This window comes from Filicampus tigris, chromosome 16, assembly GCF_054856515.1.
Source record: "Filicampus tigris isolate MCC_2025a chromosome 16, RoL_Ftig_1.0, whole genome shotgun sequence".
Taxonomy (NCBI): Eukaryota; Metazoa; Chordata; class Actinopteri; order Syngnathiformes; family Syngnathidae; genus Filicampus; species Filicampus tigris.
The window spans coordinates 1,952,571-1,968,682 of NC_141232.1; the positions used below are offsets into that span (position 1 = coordinate 1,952,571).

Genomic DNA, 16,112 nt, shown 5'->3' on the forward strand with positions numbered 1-16,112 from the left:
TACGTGAAAACATTCGGGCGAAACAAAGAGCAACAAGATCGGTTCAAATGTATTATAAACCATATTTATTAAACATGACTGTGTTACCAGGTAGCAAAGCGCATCTTATTTTCATCACGGTTACCAATTTTAAAATCTTAACTCATTCAATCCTAAAGACATATTTATGTCTTTTCACAGTCCAGCCAATTAATCCCAGGAATTTAGTTATATTTTTTTTTCAAATGTTTGGGTAAAAAAGGATCTAAAAATATCTGTTACTGAATGATTTCAAATATCTTATGTTGCTTCTGAGCATGTTTTCACACATTTCTGTAATAAAAAGAAATACACGCAGCACTGCGAAGATTACTTTTAAATGTTAATAACCTGAGAAGGAAGAAAGTAAAGTATAATTATAAAATTTCAAATAGGTCCACAAATACAATAACTTAAATTATCTACTGTAAAAGTTAGCAAAGCCATTCTTTCCTGAATCTAAAACATTGAGTGATATGGATGCGCGCTTCTTGTTGTTGCTGTCCAGTGCGGCCATTCTCCATCCGAACTCTGGTACTCCCCAGTCGGGCTTTTCCCCAGAGCGCTTCATTCGCTGTCCACACTTACTTAGCGGCATCCACAAACGTTTATACGTCAAGCATCACTGCCTCCTGCATGTGCGCTCACTTTACTGTCCATCGACTTTGTCTGTGTGGCAAAGCAAAAAAAAAAAAAAAAAAAGGCATTATGTGGGCTTTTCTTGGCATTCAGATGGGACTACTGTTTTCTCAAATGGTGGCCCTTTGAACAAATAAACACCACATCCCAAACAAAAGACTTTTTCCCGTTATTGTTTACATCATTACAACAATACACAATGCCTGAAAAGCAGAAATGACATCTGTAAAGCTAACACTGACGGCAGAAAAGAAATGCAAAAAATATATATTTGAAGCATGAATCTATACAAATAAAGGCCTCCTTCTAATTAACACAACTGCATAATTTTGCCTTAGAAAAGTATGCGAGCTTAATGCTAAACACAATGCAAAATATCATAGAAACGCTAATGAATAGCATTGGTATTGCAGTATTAAAACCCTATAAGCAATGGATATTTGAACACAAATGATGGAGCAACACGTGTAGAGAGACGATATAAAATACTAACAAGCATATATTATTTAGCCTCTGCAAACAACAACTTATTAATGCATCTTACTGAGTCAGTTGCAAACTCTTCTTTGTTTGTGTCTGTATGTCAGTATTGTAAGGCCATTTTCATTTATTTCAACGGGGAAAGATGATATGAGATACAAGTTACAAATGGCCATTGAACTAATTTTACTCACAAGTCAAGGCACTGCAGGAGTTTTAATGGAGCAAATTGTGTAAGTGCCGAGTCAAGTATTCGGCACAAAAAAGAAAACTGGCAATCTGAGAAGATTAAAGTATTTACTCTTGCTGATTGCTTGACAATTGTCTTTGGGTTCAGTTAATTCTTTAACATTTGTGCTTGGTGACAGCATTTCTCGGCATTCAGAATTTCTGAGGGAATTCCATGTTCTTTGACTGTACCTTTTGGGATGAACTTCAGTGAGCTGCTGAATATTCAAAAACGAGACATGCCTCTGGCGGGCCCATCGTTGACAAACTCGTGGCCGAGGCCATTTCCACACTTGCCACACAGCACCTGGAGCAAAACAAATTTCATGAGTGTTTTGTAGGGCTGTCACTAGCCAATATCTTTAGAATGGATTATTCTGTCGACTAATCAAATAATCTGATAAAATTGCATTTTGTATTCAAGTGTAATGCAAAATCTATCTAAATCAAAATAACAATCAAGCAATATCACACGACAGGAAGTGATGTATTCACCTACGTTTTTGAAACTGACAGCTATTTCTCAGGTACCGATTCATGCAAAGCCCTACTCGATTGATAAAACACTTGTGAGACTGCTTCAAGTTCGACTACATGCCAGTTGCAGGTTAATCATACTATGGCTGAAAATATAATAGATTTAAATCTATTTGTGGTTTTCTTGTGATAGTACCTTGAAGGCTCCGGGTCTCTCCTGGTGTTTGGCCACGCTGTCTTGGTGGACTGTCTCCGTGAAGGCGGGCCAGGGAGACGAATGCTCATACTTGGAGCGGCTGGAGAATAGATGGTGATCACATTTGGCGCAAGCGTAAATTCCTACAGGATGACAAAATTGGATGAGATGCCTCTAAATACAGAAGTTGGCATGTCTGCCTCACAGTTTTGAGGGTCGAATCTCTGTTGCTGCCTTCCCGAGTGGACTTTGCATGGGTTTTCAACTGCTTTCTCCCGTATTTAGAAAAAAAAAAAAAAAAAACACCGGGCTGTTCAGTTCTCTGCTGACTAAATTGTTCATAGGTGTCAAAAGTGAGTCTGAATGGTTGTTTATTTATTTATTTGTGTTTATTTGTTGTGTTCTGTGAGTGATTGGCGACCAATCCAGGGTGTACCCTACCTGATGCCCAAAGGCAGCCACTTCACAGAAAATGGATGAATGGCTAATGACATTTGGGGTGTAAATTATCTTGTTAGAGGAAGTACCTGGTGTTTTGTAAAGGTTGTGCAACCTACACGTTTGTTTCTAAAGTTCGTCGTTTTGAAGTTGTATGAATTACACAATCGAAGGCAACTTTTCTGTAATGTCACACATGTATAATAATTCGACTTCAATTAAATTCCCCGGCATAGCTGTCGCGACAGTTGAAAAAGGAAGTTAAATAACAAGCGCGGCTAAGCAGCTAGCTCGACACCGGTGACTTGGAACGTTCAAGAGTTTTAAATGACAACAGGTTACAAAAGAACATCGAGTAAAGTGGCGTTAGTCGTAACAGCACCTGGTTTGAAATGGTCTTTATAAACCTCCCGACCGTAGAAGGAACAGAAGGACATTTCCACCTGCTTTTTGTCAAGTTCGCGCAGCAGTAAACAATAAATCGGTCCGATATATACAGTACAGAGCACTACTCAGCCCTCACGTAACTTGTATACACTAACAACTTCCGGCCTAAAATACCTCATAATTCAAAATAAAACCGGAAATTATATATCGTTCACCAAGCGGCCACTCGCGTGAATAAAATATGCATGATTTTGCCAGTGTAACTAACTGGCGAGGAACTGCACTCAATCAATCTAATCGTCTTTTTTAATACGTTGGTTTTCAGACGAAATATTAGGAACACCTCTCCCTATGAGACAGTACAGTTGTACACAATGGTGTATCCAATATGCAAATATTTTAATTTGAGGTTAAAAACGTGTGTTCACAATCGTGCAATGCAGGCAATGCGATTGCAAAAGAGTTCGCAATTGATTCCCCTTGACTCATTGCTGTCTAGTGTTAGCCTTACTTCAAAAACTAATCTGGATTAAGAGGGTCCTCCAGTCTACTGCCCTCTGGAGACCAATAATCGCATTATGATGCTTTAGTTTGACGCCTGAAAACAAAGAGACGACATGATGACGTTTATGTTTGACGCCTGCAGGAAACGAAGAGACGAGCGCGAAAGTACTTCTGTTTTCTTTTTTGCGTGGGGAAAAGGGTAATCTGAGAAACAAAGACCCGGCTTTGAAGTTTTGACGCACGTACAATTTCTTGCAGGATGCAGATGATGCACACAGCACACCCCAAAGAATTTCCTCGCGAAGCAACGGGTCAGTCGGGACACATTTGCAGCACACGGTCAAATATTTATCACTGAAATCTTCCTCAATTGACCATCCAAGGTAATTACACATTTTCCAGGACTGGAAATGCACAGTGTTTTCTCATAGTCAAATGGTAAGGGTACAAAGGTAGAAGATGCTCTTACGTTTTACATACCATTCTGTTTAAAGGTGTGGATGCGGGATTTTATTTTCATTTTTATTATTGTAAAATCGGGCATATTCTGTGATAATGCCGCGCAGAAGGTGTAGTATTTGCATCTTTTCCACCTTGATGAACTTGTTTTGACTATTTGAACAGTGTCACCACTTGTAAAATATTTAAAATGAGTACTGGGATTTAATGTCTTTGTTCTGACGTTGGGATCTGTGTTTTCAGTTAATGCTTTAATCGCTATAATCTTACCCATTAATTGAATCTACCTGCACCATTTTAAACGATGAGATTGACTGGCACAGCTCTCTTGCTGCAAATCCAGTTAATTTTCCACTCAGGAATAAAATGTTTCCTGTCATTGTAGGATAGACTTGGCGCTATGAAAAACATGTAAAGGTGATGTTTAAAAGTGGAAGTCAACCCAAACATTTTCTTTAAAGGACTTCAGAGGACAGGTGAGCCGTCATTGGTCGTTACCTGAGCCCTGAGTAACTGTGATGTCATTTCAGTCGACAGAAAGTGTCAAAATGTCCACCCCCTGAGATGGTGAAAAATGCGTGGATTTTGCTGCTGAACTCATATTCCACAAATATTCATCAAAATGCCGTGTTTAAGACAAGTTAAGGCGCATAGAGAATGTTATTGTATGAATTTTTGGGGTTGACTTCCTCTTTTAAGTAACATCCTTAAGTCATTCACATGTATTAAAAACAAGTAAACAGGTGCAATATTATAATAAGATGTTAGAACTAGTTATCAATTATGTCCCAGATACAGATTTAAAAAAAAATCTCAGCCACACAAGTTTAAAAGTTGAATGCCTAATCTTCAAAGGTATATTTACTGTATAGTAAGGCGTCTTTATGGATCTAATTTTTCAGTGTGACTACCCAGAGGCTCCATAAGATGATTACAGCCTTCCAGTGCGCTGTGATTTGATGCCATCCTTCCCATCCATCTTGGACGAACTTTATAAACAGTATGGAGGAGCGTAAGCTCTTCTTAAATATGAACTACCACAAGGAAGGTCCCTCGGTGGCCTTCTCCAAAGACAAACCCATGGAGGAGCAGCCTGATCAGAGCCAAAGCTACGAGCTCCCTTTTCATGATTTGTTTGCATCCTCCTCCTCACGCATGCGCAAATCTTACTCTACAGACAAGAGAGGAAAACCTCAGTTCTCATGTAATGTTGAGCCAGATGCCAACGTTTCTCAATCCGACACAAAGCCTGAGTTGCATCCCTTGAAGCAAACAAAGACCCCAAACACCCAAACTGCAACAAGTGGAGTCCCAAATGAGAAAAATGGCCAACAAACACCAGATCACACGTCAGCTACCAAGCATAGAGACACCTTGTGGTTTGCCACAAAGGAGGACCAATGTAGGGAGCACTATAAGGCCTTGCATGACTTTCGCAGCAAGGACAATCAGACCATGCATGGGCAAGAAAGGCATAGGCAGAGCTGGGCTTTGGGTTTGGGTGTGGGAGGCTCACCAGCCTACCCGGAAACACCGGGACAAGAAGATGCAGACCTGAAGTGGCAGGCGACAGCTGAAGGGGATGCAAGCGATGCTCTTCTGAGAAGACGTCGGTGGAGCTCCTTTGCGTCTCCAGAGCAGCGGCGGCCGTCTAGCCGAGACGGTCACTTCGGGATTCACACTTGCGGTGATATGAAAAAGTTGCCGGTCCCGCCAAATGGATCGAGAGGTGCACAAGGGCGCAGAATTGAGCCTCAATCCGGTGGCGTGATCCCAGACACAACATTTCAGACTCACTGGCTCATCCTGGTGGGCTTTGCGACGTACGTGTTGTCCACGATGCCCTTAGCCTCGTATGTGACCGGGATGTCGGTGGGGGTTGCCTGCGGCTTCATCTTGGGCTTGCTCCTTGTTTGTGTGCTTGCTGCACGATGCTCAAGATCTACAGGAAAGTCAGGCATCATCGAGCCAAGAAGTCGCGATCCATTGGACGCAAAGCCCACAGATCCAGAAACCCTTGAGGTAAAACTTGAATGATTTTTGTATAACTCTTGTCCTCAATGTGGTTTGTTTACCGTAGCTATCATGTCACAGCAATTGTTCTAAACACACCACGACTACGAGTGACAAGAACCACAGTCTTTGGATCCTTGTACCATTAAAAGCCTTACGCATTTCTCCCAGGGTTGGCTGAATCAGACAGACAGCTACAACCCGGAGACGTTCCACCAGTCCGCCACACATCCTGTCTTTGCAAGCCTGGCGGGCAGTCTCCTGCGGCTGTCATACCCTCAAGCATCCGATGGTCCCGCCCAAGAGAGCTCACGTTTGCCTTCACTTACCTACCAGCTGGCAAACTGTCAGGTTGGTGAAGCTCACTGTACCGATGGGACTTTGTAAGCATTACAAAGTGATGCCATTCCGTTGACTGCTATCACCAGATATTGCTCGCACCTCCTGGTTTGGCTCGGAAGAGGCTCTGGAACAAAAAATACCCCATCTGCATCACTCTAGCTAAGGGGGAGGTGGGTGAGAAGAACCTGGCGGAAGGACAGGAGGGAGACGGGCCAACAAGAAATCCTGCCCCCCCTGAACACAATATGCCGCCACTTACCCTCTACCTGTTTGCCCGCACGGGACGAGAGAAGGAGTGGTGGTTTGAGAACCTCCGGTCTGCTTCCAGGATTGGAGCCGCAAGCTGTGAGAACATAGGTAAGCACACACTTCAGTCGCCACACCTGCACTGTAAATGCATCCAAAATCTGATTTTAAAAGTACCGGTAACGATGCTCTGAGAAAGAGTTTGAAGTCATTCCATCCCTTTACTAAAAAAATATATTATTTCAAACTGAAAGTGCAGAAATTGCACAAACAAAAACACCTTCGTCCATTCTACCATACATTCCCCTCTTCTGGGGTCAATACGCCTAATTAAAATGATGATGCTTGTTTACTCCTTGAGAAAAAAAATAACTATCAAAATACTTGTCAATTAAATTTGTAATCGATTAGTTGTCGTAATTTCTCTCACTCAGACACATCGCTTGGAGGAGATACTGGTGAAGAAAGCACAGAGGAGCATCCTAATCTTCCTGAGCCGACAAGAGCTCGAAAATCGCTGGACTACAGAGCCTACATGGCACACCTGGTTGGCGCGGAGAGTTGCAGACCTGCTCAAGACTCCGTCGGCGAAAAGGGAAGCCCCACGCCGCAGAAAAAGGTCATGAGCGACACATGCGTTGAAACCCCCCCTTAAAAAGTCATATTTGACTTTTTGGAATGAAAAGACAACAAATGGCTGTTTTTGGGTGGAGCTGGAACGGATTAATGGCATTTGATTTCATTTCAAATGTTATGGAATAAATTAGCCTCATCTTTCCACACTCCCAACACCCGCGCACCATCCTATGGCCTGTGATTCGATTATGCTGCAGGTCTCCACCGAAGCAACCAGAGCCGAGTTGAGCGCAGATTGCGGCGCGGGGCGAGGCCCAGCAGAGGGCCAAACTGCCTGGTTGAACTCCCTGGCGGGCAGGATCTTCTTGTGTTTTCTACAGGATCAGTACTGGACCGACGTGGTGGCCTACAAGATTCAGCAGAAACTCTTGAAATTCAAGGTAAGGCGGAATGTCCAAATACAGACTCTGGTCATAACTCTGGCCAGGCAACCTAATTTCTACGTACAGGCACAGTTGCCATGTCCATCTAATCCGCCCAGGTCCTTCAGAATCATTAGTGCAAATGTATTGTGTTTTGCAAGACATGTAAGTCGTCCTTAAAAGATGAAATTTGTCTCACTCAAGTTAAAATACTTATTGACTGAGCTGGCCCTGGTTGATCTGGACATGGGCACCTGCCTGCCTCAAATCCTCAGCATCTCCAAACCTACACTGGACCAAAGAGGTGCGCAAACACAGCGTCATCTTTGTACAGGCCTTTTATAGAGTCGTACAATAAAGAGTTTATGATGACGACATGAACTTTCAGGTCTTTGGCTGGACCTGGATATCGTGTACAGAGGCTGCTTTCAAATGACCCTGCAATCGAAGCTGAACCTGAGTAAGCTGGGTAAAGATGACCAAGACGAGGCTCCGTGCGCTTCAGAGGCTCAGCGAGAACGGTAACGTTTTGTACCATTTGGTGGTGTGTGGAGTGGTACGATATGGACATTATATTTCTCAATATAGGTTCATTTTAGATCCCGGTAACAACAGACACCGATATTTTTCCTTTCAATTATTTGAAATGAATGGCGGTTTTGTGTGTTCTTTTATTCATAAAATGCATATTTTATATAGACCACACAATTAAATGAATAAAAGATTAATAACGGCGGTGATTGATGAACGATGTGTCAGGAGAGGTTCTAATGTGTGTGTGTGTGTGCGCAAAACTGGAGTGTGTCTAAACTGGCTGACAGCGATGAAGAGTCCTCCAGTGCGGCCTCTTCCAACGAAGACGACGTCCTACTCACTGAGGCCCGGGGGTGTGAGGGAGATAAGCGGGCTGCGGCTGACATGTACGTTCAACACACTGCTGTGATTGTCTTGTGTCTTTTACGAGGCGCCCCGTTTGTGAACGAGGGAATGTGTACCCCACACACACTGCACACACATCAGTTGTGTTCAAATGTATATAGATGGAAGGGTTGCAACAATGTGACACGGATGTATTCATGAGCTTGTCAATGGTGTTTTGCACTGTTGGCATTAAGCTAATTGACTTGCCTATACACGTATATGTGGTGGTTTTGAATACGCAATGTGTAATGCCTTTTTGTTTCGGTTGATATCCAACTTAAACCGAGCGGCGATATATACCGTCTCGTTGCCAGGAAGTCGGCAGGCAGGACCAGTACAAAGATTCTGAAATTCATGGACAAGATAGCAAAGTCCAGATATTTCCAGAAGGCCAGAGAGAATGAGTACATCAGGAAGAAGATAGATGAGGTGACCAACATGCCACTGATGCTCACCGTTGAAGTTCTGGAACTTTCTGGAACTCTGGCCGTCAATATCCCGCCGCCTCCTTCAGACAGGATATGGTATTCAATGTCTTTTCTTCTCTAGTGTGTCAGGATACATACAGCACAAGCGAAACCTGTTGTTGTGCTTTACCCATTGTGTTTCAGGTACAGTTTCCGGGAACCTCCTACGTTAGACCTTCGTGTGCATCCCATGCTTGGGGAGAGGGAAGTCACCTTCACTCAAGTCACCGAGTGGATTGAGAGAAAGCTCAAAGGAGAGTTCCAGGTCAGTGTCACCTACACCTCAACAGTTGGATTTTAGTGAACAGTAAACACAACAGCTGTTATCGTCAACAGAAATTGTTTGTCATGCCCAACATGGATGATTTCTTTGTGCCTCTCATGACATGGCCCGTCTAGGCCATTCGCACCCTGGCGGAGTCCACTTCATCGCCGCCCATCCCCGATGGAGGCCTACAAACGGTGGATGAGAATGCCCATTGGCTGCTGTGATGTGAATGAGTGGCCATTTTCCAGTCATTGTTATTGAGGATGGCATTTCGATAGTTACTTTTTATTTTGGGAGTTGGGGGAGAGAACCTATTCTCAGTTATTTGTTACAAACTCTTGTGCTCAAGATGAAGTAATATCTCATAAAATACAGTTTTGTTGCCATCTGGTGGCATATTGTGGAAACCTGATGCTAATGTAATAAGTGACTCCTGTTGGTTCAATAAAAAAGGTGTTCAAAACCTTTATTTGCATTTTCAATGTTAAATTTCACCTTCCTTCCGGAAAACTGCTTCATCCTGGGAAATGTTTTAGAGCTCCTCTGGTTGAGGCTCTGGCAGAGTCCTCAGGGCTTCCTTTTTTCGTGGGCCCTGCAGGTAAGTCACAGGTCAAGAGAGTGCCAGTGGGGAGCACAAGAAAGCAAAACATGGTTGTGTAATGGGGGAAAAGTGGCGGACCATGAAAGCTCTTTTCTCCTGCGCCGTCTGGAAGCGACCGTGACCAAACTTGGACGTGGTGTCAATGAACTTGAGCTCGATGGCTTCCAACGATTTGCGAGACGAGTGTACCAGCAAAGACTTGGGAGGAAGATGGTGATGAAGTTGCTTTATGATAAAAGGCAGCATTTGAAAGGTGACACTTACCTTTCGGAGGGTGAGAACGCGTTTCTTGGCACCGACTACGCAGCCTTTGACCATGACGAAATCATTATTCACCTCGCCATAGTGCGGGAAGCCTCCCTGCATTTGAACACATAGTGGAACAACACATCTAGACCGAACACTGGTCAGCAGTTTAATCAGCGATGGTTTTGTGTGTCCCTAGATGTATTATTTTTGATGCTGATTTTAAAAATGTACTTACCGGTATGCAGTATTTCTAGCAAAGGGTTTTGAGATTTTCACTTTTTTAAGTTGACCTATAAAAGCTTTCGCAATGCGGATTTTACCATGCGTTGTAGTTTATAGCGAACAATGGTAATAGATGTGAGATAGGAGGGTTTCACAGTTACCAGCATGGTCACGGAACAAATTAAACTCAAGGCACAACTGTCAGTGGTCTCACAGAAGGTAACCGACAAAAATGAGCTTGATGTCCCAGCTCGACAATGGAAAAGTAAATACCATTGGGGAAATGGTCTTCTGGCTGACGTCATAGCTGGTGGAGGCATTATTCCGGATCACCTTACCATCCTGGATGTGAACGCCCCGACCGATTCGATAGATCTGAGGCCAGCGGGAGATCGAACATGAAGGTCCTCCGTGGAAAGACGGCAACGGTTTGGTCGCAGGCGCAAAGCGAACCTTCTTGTTGATCTCAGTACGGTGGTGAAAGCCCTTTTGACCGGCCCGCGCGATGCTGAACGCCACTCGAGCTGGATGCCACGCCCCGATGCACGCCACCTTCCGCAGACCCTTGTGAGTTTTCCTGGGGAGCTTCTTTGTGTGCCAGCGACTTGTCACACCTATCGGCACGTGAACATTGAGTTTGCCTTTTTGGTCAAAAATAGGCGCCATCTTACTTCCGGGTGGCAGAAAGCGAGAGATTACCACTGACCTGAACTGAAATCTGTTGCGCCAAGTACCAGATATGTTCCAAAAACGTTTAGGGGTTTTGTTTCGACTTCCTTCAAAATAATGTCAATTATTCCAGCAGATGGCTTGCTAGCAAATGTCAGCCTAGAGTAAGCGATCCATTTCAAAGACAAAAGAGCACATCTGTGCCATTAATCCGAGCAACAGAAAAGAAATTCACAATGATCATGTTAACTAGATGTCTGAATTTCCACCACATCTATTTTTGAATCAATTTACCTCTTGACGTGTAATTTCCCTCACGTAGCATCTTTTGGACCGAAATGTCACACGTTCAAACTACAGTGGTAGAGAAGAAGGCTAAAATCATCATTCAAGACATTTCCTGTTTCCCCAATTGCTCTCCCTTGGGTGGCCTAGTGGTGCCATTGGACACTGCTCAAGCTTCTGCGCCCGGAAGTGCATGTGACGTCATGGTGAAATCATATTTGTTTTTCTGGATGATTGGCATCTCACCTTTAATGCCGTGACCCTTTGTAACCCCAATGATATCAATCAACTCATCCTGGTGGAAAACTGCGGACACGGGCACAGCTTGCTCCAGACGCTCCTTGGCCCAGTCCACTTTTTCTGAAATACTCCCCCCGTTTAACTGCACCTCCAAGACGTGAGCCTTCTTCTGCTTGATGGGCAGCAATCGCATCTGAAAAAGAATCCAGAACCGTGTAGTGCAAAGTAAGATGCACTTTATCTCACAAGCTCATGTTTGAGCTCGCTGTGATAAAAAGCATGAGATCACATCTGTTCTTAGAAGTGCATCTTGATCGTGTTACCACGCTGAAGCCTTTGCACACTGTTATAAGTGGTTTTGGTTTACCTTCACCGTACTGGCTGCCAAAATCAAGGGCTTCCCCTGGCAAAGTCTGACAGGTTCCGCTCTCAAAATTATTTTTAAAGTGTCATTTGAAACAGCAGCCACTTACCACGGCCAGATTTTTTTTTTTTTTTTTTTTTTTGCACAAAGCAGCCGGGAGGTGTGACATTTAATGCTTCTATTGCATGTGGTCAGGTGCATGTTGCCCTTTCGCCACAGTGAAAGCTACACGTTGCTTTTACACTTGTGATCTACATGGTTATGATCTGAAGGTTATCTGAAATTGTCTTACCTGAGAGTGAACAATGACCCGAATGACTGAACAATATTTTTTCATCAGGGTAAAATCCTTGTCCAGCGCTTTCTTTCCTGCCTCGTTTTGCCACTTCTTACTGTATTTAGTGAAGGCCTTCTTCTTGCTCTTGTGCCTGAAACCAATGCAAACATGCACAGGGTTGCGCAGGGGTACCTAATGTTGTGGCGGTCACATCACACACGCACCTACCAGTTTTTGTAGAATCTGCGCTTGCACTCGTCGCTGAGATGCTCAGCAAAGATAGTCTTCAGGGCGCGCAGACCCCGCACGGTGCGGATGTAGCCCACCACTCCGACCACCATGAGCGGGGGGGTCTCAATGATTGTTACCGCCTCCACTTCTTCCCGCTTTGTTTGCTCTGTGGAGCAAATGGAACAGTGATTCTCAAAGTGTCATACATAGTCGCTAGCTACCACTTGTGGTGCGCGGGAGGGCCTTTCGGTCTTCCCGTGGAGTCAGACTCCGTTCTTGACAGCCTTACTTTTCAACTTTGTATAGAGGTGTGTAGACTTTTTACATCCACGGGAGGTACATAGGTCCTTTAGTGAGATTTACTAGGTAGATAAAAAGGGGGATTGGTGTATCATAGCTAGGTACGGAGGTAGGTAGGTATTTGAAAATAATGCATGTTGATAATATTTTTACAATCTGAATGGCCTTTCCTAAATCACATTTCAAAAATTCCACATGCCCCACCGTGCATAATGTACATACTGAGACCAACGCGGTGCACCTCTCTGAGGGTGTGTGTCATGCCAGCTTTGTATCCCAAGAAGGCGGTGAGGTGCACAGGCTTGCTGGGGTCATCTTTAGGCCACGTACGCACTCTGCCTCGGTGCCGCTTGCTACGTTTGCGAGGGAGAAAGCCCAAGTGTCCATGGCGTGGTGCGTGAAATTTGCGATGGGACTAGAGAGGAGAGGGCGCAACCCACAGACAACGCATGCAAGTTAATACAGAATTCAGACATTGGTGTAAACAGCCAGCATCTGAGATTCCTAAAAATCCTAAAACAAACATGTCGCAGTCACATTAATGCAGAATAGAAACATAACACAAAGACCACTGACCATTTCTGTGCACGCTGACCAGGCGAGAGTTACAAAAAAGGACCTGACATTGGAAGGTACACAGCGTCAGGCTCTAATTTGGTGTTTGGCCCCACTGAAGAGCCGTGTTCACTTTCAAACAACATTGCCAAAGTGGAGAAGATGGGAGGAGTGGGCGCTCAGAAGTTTAAGGTGGTGCAAAGACTAGTGGAGAGGAACAGTTTAGCCAAGAATGGAGTGGAGAGGGGGATGCATTTCATTTGGTAACCAAGTTCATCACTTATTAACACTTAGTAATCATAAGGAGGAGAAGAGCCAAAGTCACTGCAAAATTACCACATTGGTTGATTTGTAAAATGAAGATGGCTGCAAAAGAACATCAGATACGTGCAAATCACCAAAACAGTTTGAAGGAATATACAGGTGTTCCAAAAAAACGGACATCCTTTGAAAGATGAATATCAGAGGTACTAGTCCGAGGCGAACAGATCATCAAACAGACTTCATGTTGCCTAATATTGATCAGAACTCCAATAACTTATTCAAGCGGGGAGTGATTTTATAGCTGACTTTCCAACGACAACCAAACAACACATGGTTTAATTTAATTTTGCCCGAATACTAACTTAAGGACTTTTAACTCCTAGTGGCTTAAAAAGAGACACCACACAATTTTGACAGAAATGTACAGCAACAATAATATCTTGAAATAGCAACAAGGGTGCAAAAATAGAACGATACTGTCTCACTAGTAACATTTTCATTTTTTGGGGGGGGGGGGCAATATTAGTGTCGATTGCAATACGTTCGTAACCTGGAAACGCCGTACGTCAAGACTGTCGTAACCGAGGACCCATTCTTACAACGTTTCAGGAAAGTCACAGATTTTTTAGGGTTCTTTGTTGACATCTGTTGGCTGCTCAATGTAAAGCAGCTTCAACTCCGACCTTTACTCCTCGACCTTTCTGTTTGGGAGAAAATATTCGTCTGGATTCTAAATACAAAATATTCAACGTCCAGTGTTTTTAAAAGAGCAAAACCAAACTATCATTAGTCGAAAGGTTTTCATCAAAGAAACGCTTTCAATCACCTCCAGCGTCGACCCTAATGCGCATGCGCCACCTGCAGAGGAGAACTGTCGAGGTCGAATAGGAGGATTGATCCTGCTAAGAGTATATAAAAGCAAAATGCCGTCCGACTTTGATAAAGACGCCTATCCGGAGCCTCCTCGACAGACTCCGGTTGTGGACAAACAGACTTCTCTGCCAAACCCGGCCTTGATTTTGTCTAAACTCTTCTATTACTCGGTGGATCTGCCTGTCACTACTTTTAGAGGTAAACCAAGCTAACGCAGCTAGCTAGCTGGCTGCTAGCACAACAAATGACGCCAACCGTGCATTAAACACATTATGTATGCGTATCTTACGTTGTATAATATGCCACGAATTACTATTTTAGCTGCAGTATAACCGGAGTGAGTGTTTTTTTTCTTAGTGCTTTGATTGTGTTCGGAGTCACCATGCCATTTTGTTATATGTACGCATGTACATATTCCATAATGCATCTTTGAACGCTTTTTTTTTTTTTTTTTTTACCTGAACAAAACATACAAAATCACTACTTGTGGCTTTTGTCAAAGTCACACTAAAAGTATTTGGTACATTCCAAAATAAAAGAAAAATTGCCAGGGATTTATTTATACTTCTGAATTATACAAGCAAGATTAAAAACGTTTCTATTGTTCATCCGTCTGAGTGCTTTCGACAAATAAAACACACATTGTGAGAAAATTTAGGGGAAAGCCAGTCATGCATATCAGCACATACAGCTTTATTTAGACCACGCAACATTAATAATAATAGTAATAATAAAAGGTACCAAATTGCTGTCACAAAGTCACTGGATGGATACACATGACCCCCTTGTTTTAAACATTTTTACTCCAAAATGTGCTTTCTTCTGTTTTTAGAGGTTGTCGACAGCATTCAGGCTAAAAACAAGCCAGTCTACTACCACCAGAAGTTCCGCCGCGTTCCCGACCTGACGCAGTGCCAAGAAGGGGATTACCTGTGCTACTACGAGGCTGAGATGCAGTGGAGGAGAGACTAGTGAGATTATTTCTTGTATTCAGTCCAAGTGTACATGAATTGTCAACTTCATTTAGTACACTTGCACAAGACTATTCGATCCCAATACAACAGAAGCCTTAAAAATTGTGCTTATAATGCTCAATTATTGTTGCCATACCTCAGCAAAGTGGACCAGGAGATCGTCAAGGTCATCCAGGAGCGTATGAGGGCCTGCCATCAGAGAGAAGGCTTCAGCTTCCAGCAGAACTGCTCGAAGGAGATAGAGCAGTTCAACGAGGTCACCAAGAACTACCAGTTACGCTGTAGGTTTTGCACTTTATTGCTTCGTTCACTGACATTGCGTTAACTAATCAATTATTTATTTTTTTACCCTGGAAATCATTTCATGTTTTCATGCCTTGACCCAGACGGCGACCTCGGAGCATATGCCAGCGGCAGGAAATGTCTGATGAAGCAAAAGGAGAGGATGATGGCAGCAGCTCAGACTCAAAATGCTTAACAGTCCTCTTGTCCAGCCTGTGTAATAGTTGTAAAATAAAGTCTTTGAATCTGTCTTGATAGTATCCTGTTTTATTTTTGTCATTAGGTATATAATAACCACATACACACACAACTACATCCCACCACATTCAGGAAAGGCAATGATGGTTACTCAAGCATTATATGGATGAATCAAACGATAACACTGGTCAACATTTTTTTATCGGATGCAAGTTAACTTTTCCAGATGAAATTTACGCAGATTCTTAATCTACCTTTTTTTCCCTAGCAATTCAAATCAGGTTTAAAACCGCATCACAATACATTTAGGGACACAGCCATGTGATTAAGATTGTTCAGCGTAATCAGTCCAATTTCATAGAGGACTGCAGAAATTCAATAATTTTGCAAAGCTGAAATTTTAAAAGATGCTCTTATTGGAGTATTCAATATGGAGCATTTCCATGG

The 16,112-nt window shown here is 43.2% G+C and overlaps 4 protein-coding genes across 12 annotated transcripts; 2 read left to right on the top strand and 2 right to left on the bottom strand.

The window, feature by feature from the left end:
* Positions 1-42: 42 nt before the first annotated feature.
* msrb1a (methionine sulfoxide reductase B1a) lies at positions 43-3,027 on the bottom strand. Its single transcript, XM_086054630.1, has 4 exons — positions 2,859-3,027; positions 2,039-2,181; positions 1,558-1,672; positions 43-687 (listed from the first exon to the last, which is right to left on the bottom strand). Exons 1-4 carry the CDS (start codon positions 2,911-2,913, stop codon positions 668-670), a joined length of 333 nt encoding a protein of 110 aa, XP_085910756.1. The 5' UTR covers positions 2,914-3,027; the 3' UTR covers positions 43-667.
* Positions 3,028-3,391: 364 nt separating this feature from the next.
* Positions 3,392-9,548, top strand: LOC147133991 (testis-expressed protein 2-like). Of its 6 annotated transcripts, none has more exons than XM_086054623.1 (13): positions 3,392-3,532; positions 3,626-3,750; positions 4,729-5,848; positions 6,011-6,190; positions 6,268-6,538; positions 6,862-7,046; positions 7,261-7,443; positions 7,630-7,729; positions 7,814-7,945; positions 8,222-8,345; positions 8,661-8,870; positions 8,958-9,078; positions 9,150-9,548. In XM_086054623.1, exons 3-13 carry the CDS (start codon positions 4,829-4,831, stop codon positions 9,210-9,212), a joined length of 2,589 nt encoding a protein of 862 aa, XP_085910749.1. In that variant the 5' UTR covers positions 3,392-3,532; positions 3,626-3,750; positions 4,729-4,828; the 3' UTR covers positions 9,213-9,548. The 6 variants fall into 6 exon arrangements, with proteins under 6 accessions (XP_085910749.1, XP_085910745.1, XP_085910750.1 ...); XM_086054619.1 differs by having other exon boundaries at positions 9,213-9,548; XM_086054624.1 differs by having other exon boundaries at positions 3,393-3,532; positions 7,814-7,946; positions 8,226-8,345.
* Positions 9,549-9,557: 9 nt separating this feature from the next.
* Positions 9,558-14,518, bottom strand: LOC147133992 (large ribosomal subunit protein uL3-like). Of its 4 annotated transcripts, XM_086054633.1 has the most exons (11): positions 14,165-14,518; positions 12,742-12,934; positions 12,509-12,581; positions 12,217-12,385; positions 12,004-12,139; positions 11,354-11,540; positions 10,607-10,767; positions 10,427-10,528; positions 9,947-10,042; positions 9,761-9,880; positions 9,558-9,673 (listed from the first exon to the last, which is right to left on the bottom strand). In XM_086054633.1, exons 4-11 carry the CDS (start codon positions 12,327-12,329, stop codon positions 9,614-9,616), a joined length of 975 nt encoding a protein of 324 aa, XP_085910759.1. In that variant the 5' UTR covers positions 12,330-12,385; positions 12,509-12,581; positions 12,742-12,934; positions 14,165-14,518; the 3' UTR covers positions 9,558-9,613. The 4 variants fall into 4 exon arrangements, with proteins under 4 accessions (XP_085910759.1, XP_085910760.1, XP_085910758.1 ...); XM_086054634.1 differs by lacking the exon at positions 12,509-12,581 and having other exon boundaries at positions 12,761-12,934; XM_086054632.1 differs by lacking the exon at positions 12,509-12,581.
* Positions 14,167-15,717, top strand: ndufb10 (NADH:ubiquinone oxidoreductase subunit B10). The gene is made up of 4 exons (XM_086054636.1): positions 14,167-14,409; positions 15,044-15,182; positions 15,327-15,466; positions 15,572-15,717. The coding sequence occupies exons 1-4, from the start codon at positions 14,262-14,264 to the stop codon at positions 15,661-15,663; spliced, it is 519 nt and encodes a 172-aa protein (XP_085910762.1). The 5' UTR covers positions 14,167-14,261; the 3' UTR covers positions 15,664-15,717.
* Positions 15,718-16,112: the final 395 nt, after the last annotated feature.

Excerpts from the sequence above, each read along its gene's own strand:
- ndufb10 (XM_086054636.1), top strand. The coding sequence starts at position 14,262 with ATGCCGTCCGACTTTGATAAAGACGCCTATCCGGAGCCTCCTCGACAG. Across the intron at positions 14,410-15,043 it reads GCCTGTCACTACTTTTAGAG|AGGTTGTCGACAGCATTCAG; the intron begins GTAAACCAAGCT and ends TTCTGTTTTTAG. Across the intron at positions 15,183-15,326 it reads ATGCAGTGGAGGAGAGACTA|CAAAGTGGACCAGGAGATCG; the intron begins GTGAGATTATTT and ends GCCATACCTCAG.
- LOC147133991 (XM_086054619.1), top strand. The coding sequence starts at position 4,829 with ATGGAGGAGCGTAAGCTCTTCTTAAATATGAACTACCACAAGGAAGGT. Across the intron at positions 7,444-7,629 it reads AGAAACTCTTGAAATTCAAG|TTAAAATACTTATTGACTGA; the intron begins GTAAGGCGGAAT and ends GTCTCACTCAAG. Across the intron at positions 8,871-8,957 it reads CCTCCTTCAGACAGGATATG|GTACAGTTTCCGGGAACCTC; the intron begins GTATTCAATGTC and ends ATTGTGTTTCAG.
- LOC147133992 (XM_086054631.1), bottom strand. Across the intron at positions 12,386-12,741 it reads GGTGCACCGCGTTGGTCTCA|AGCAAACAAAGCGGGAAGAA; the intron begins GTATGTACATTA and ends TTTGCTCCACAG. Across the intron at positions 9,881-9,946 it reads GCGTTCTCACCCTCCGAAAG|TCTTTGCTGGTACACTCGTC; the intron begins GTAAGTGTCACC and ends CTTCCTCCCAAG.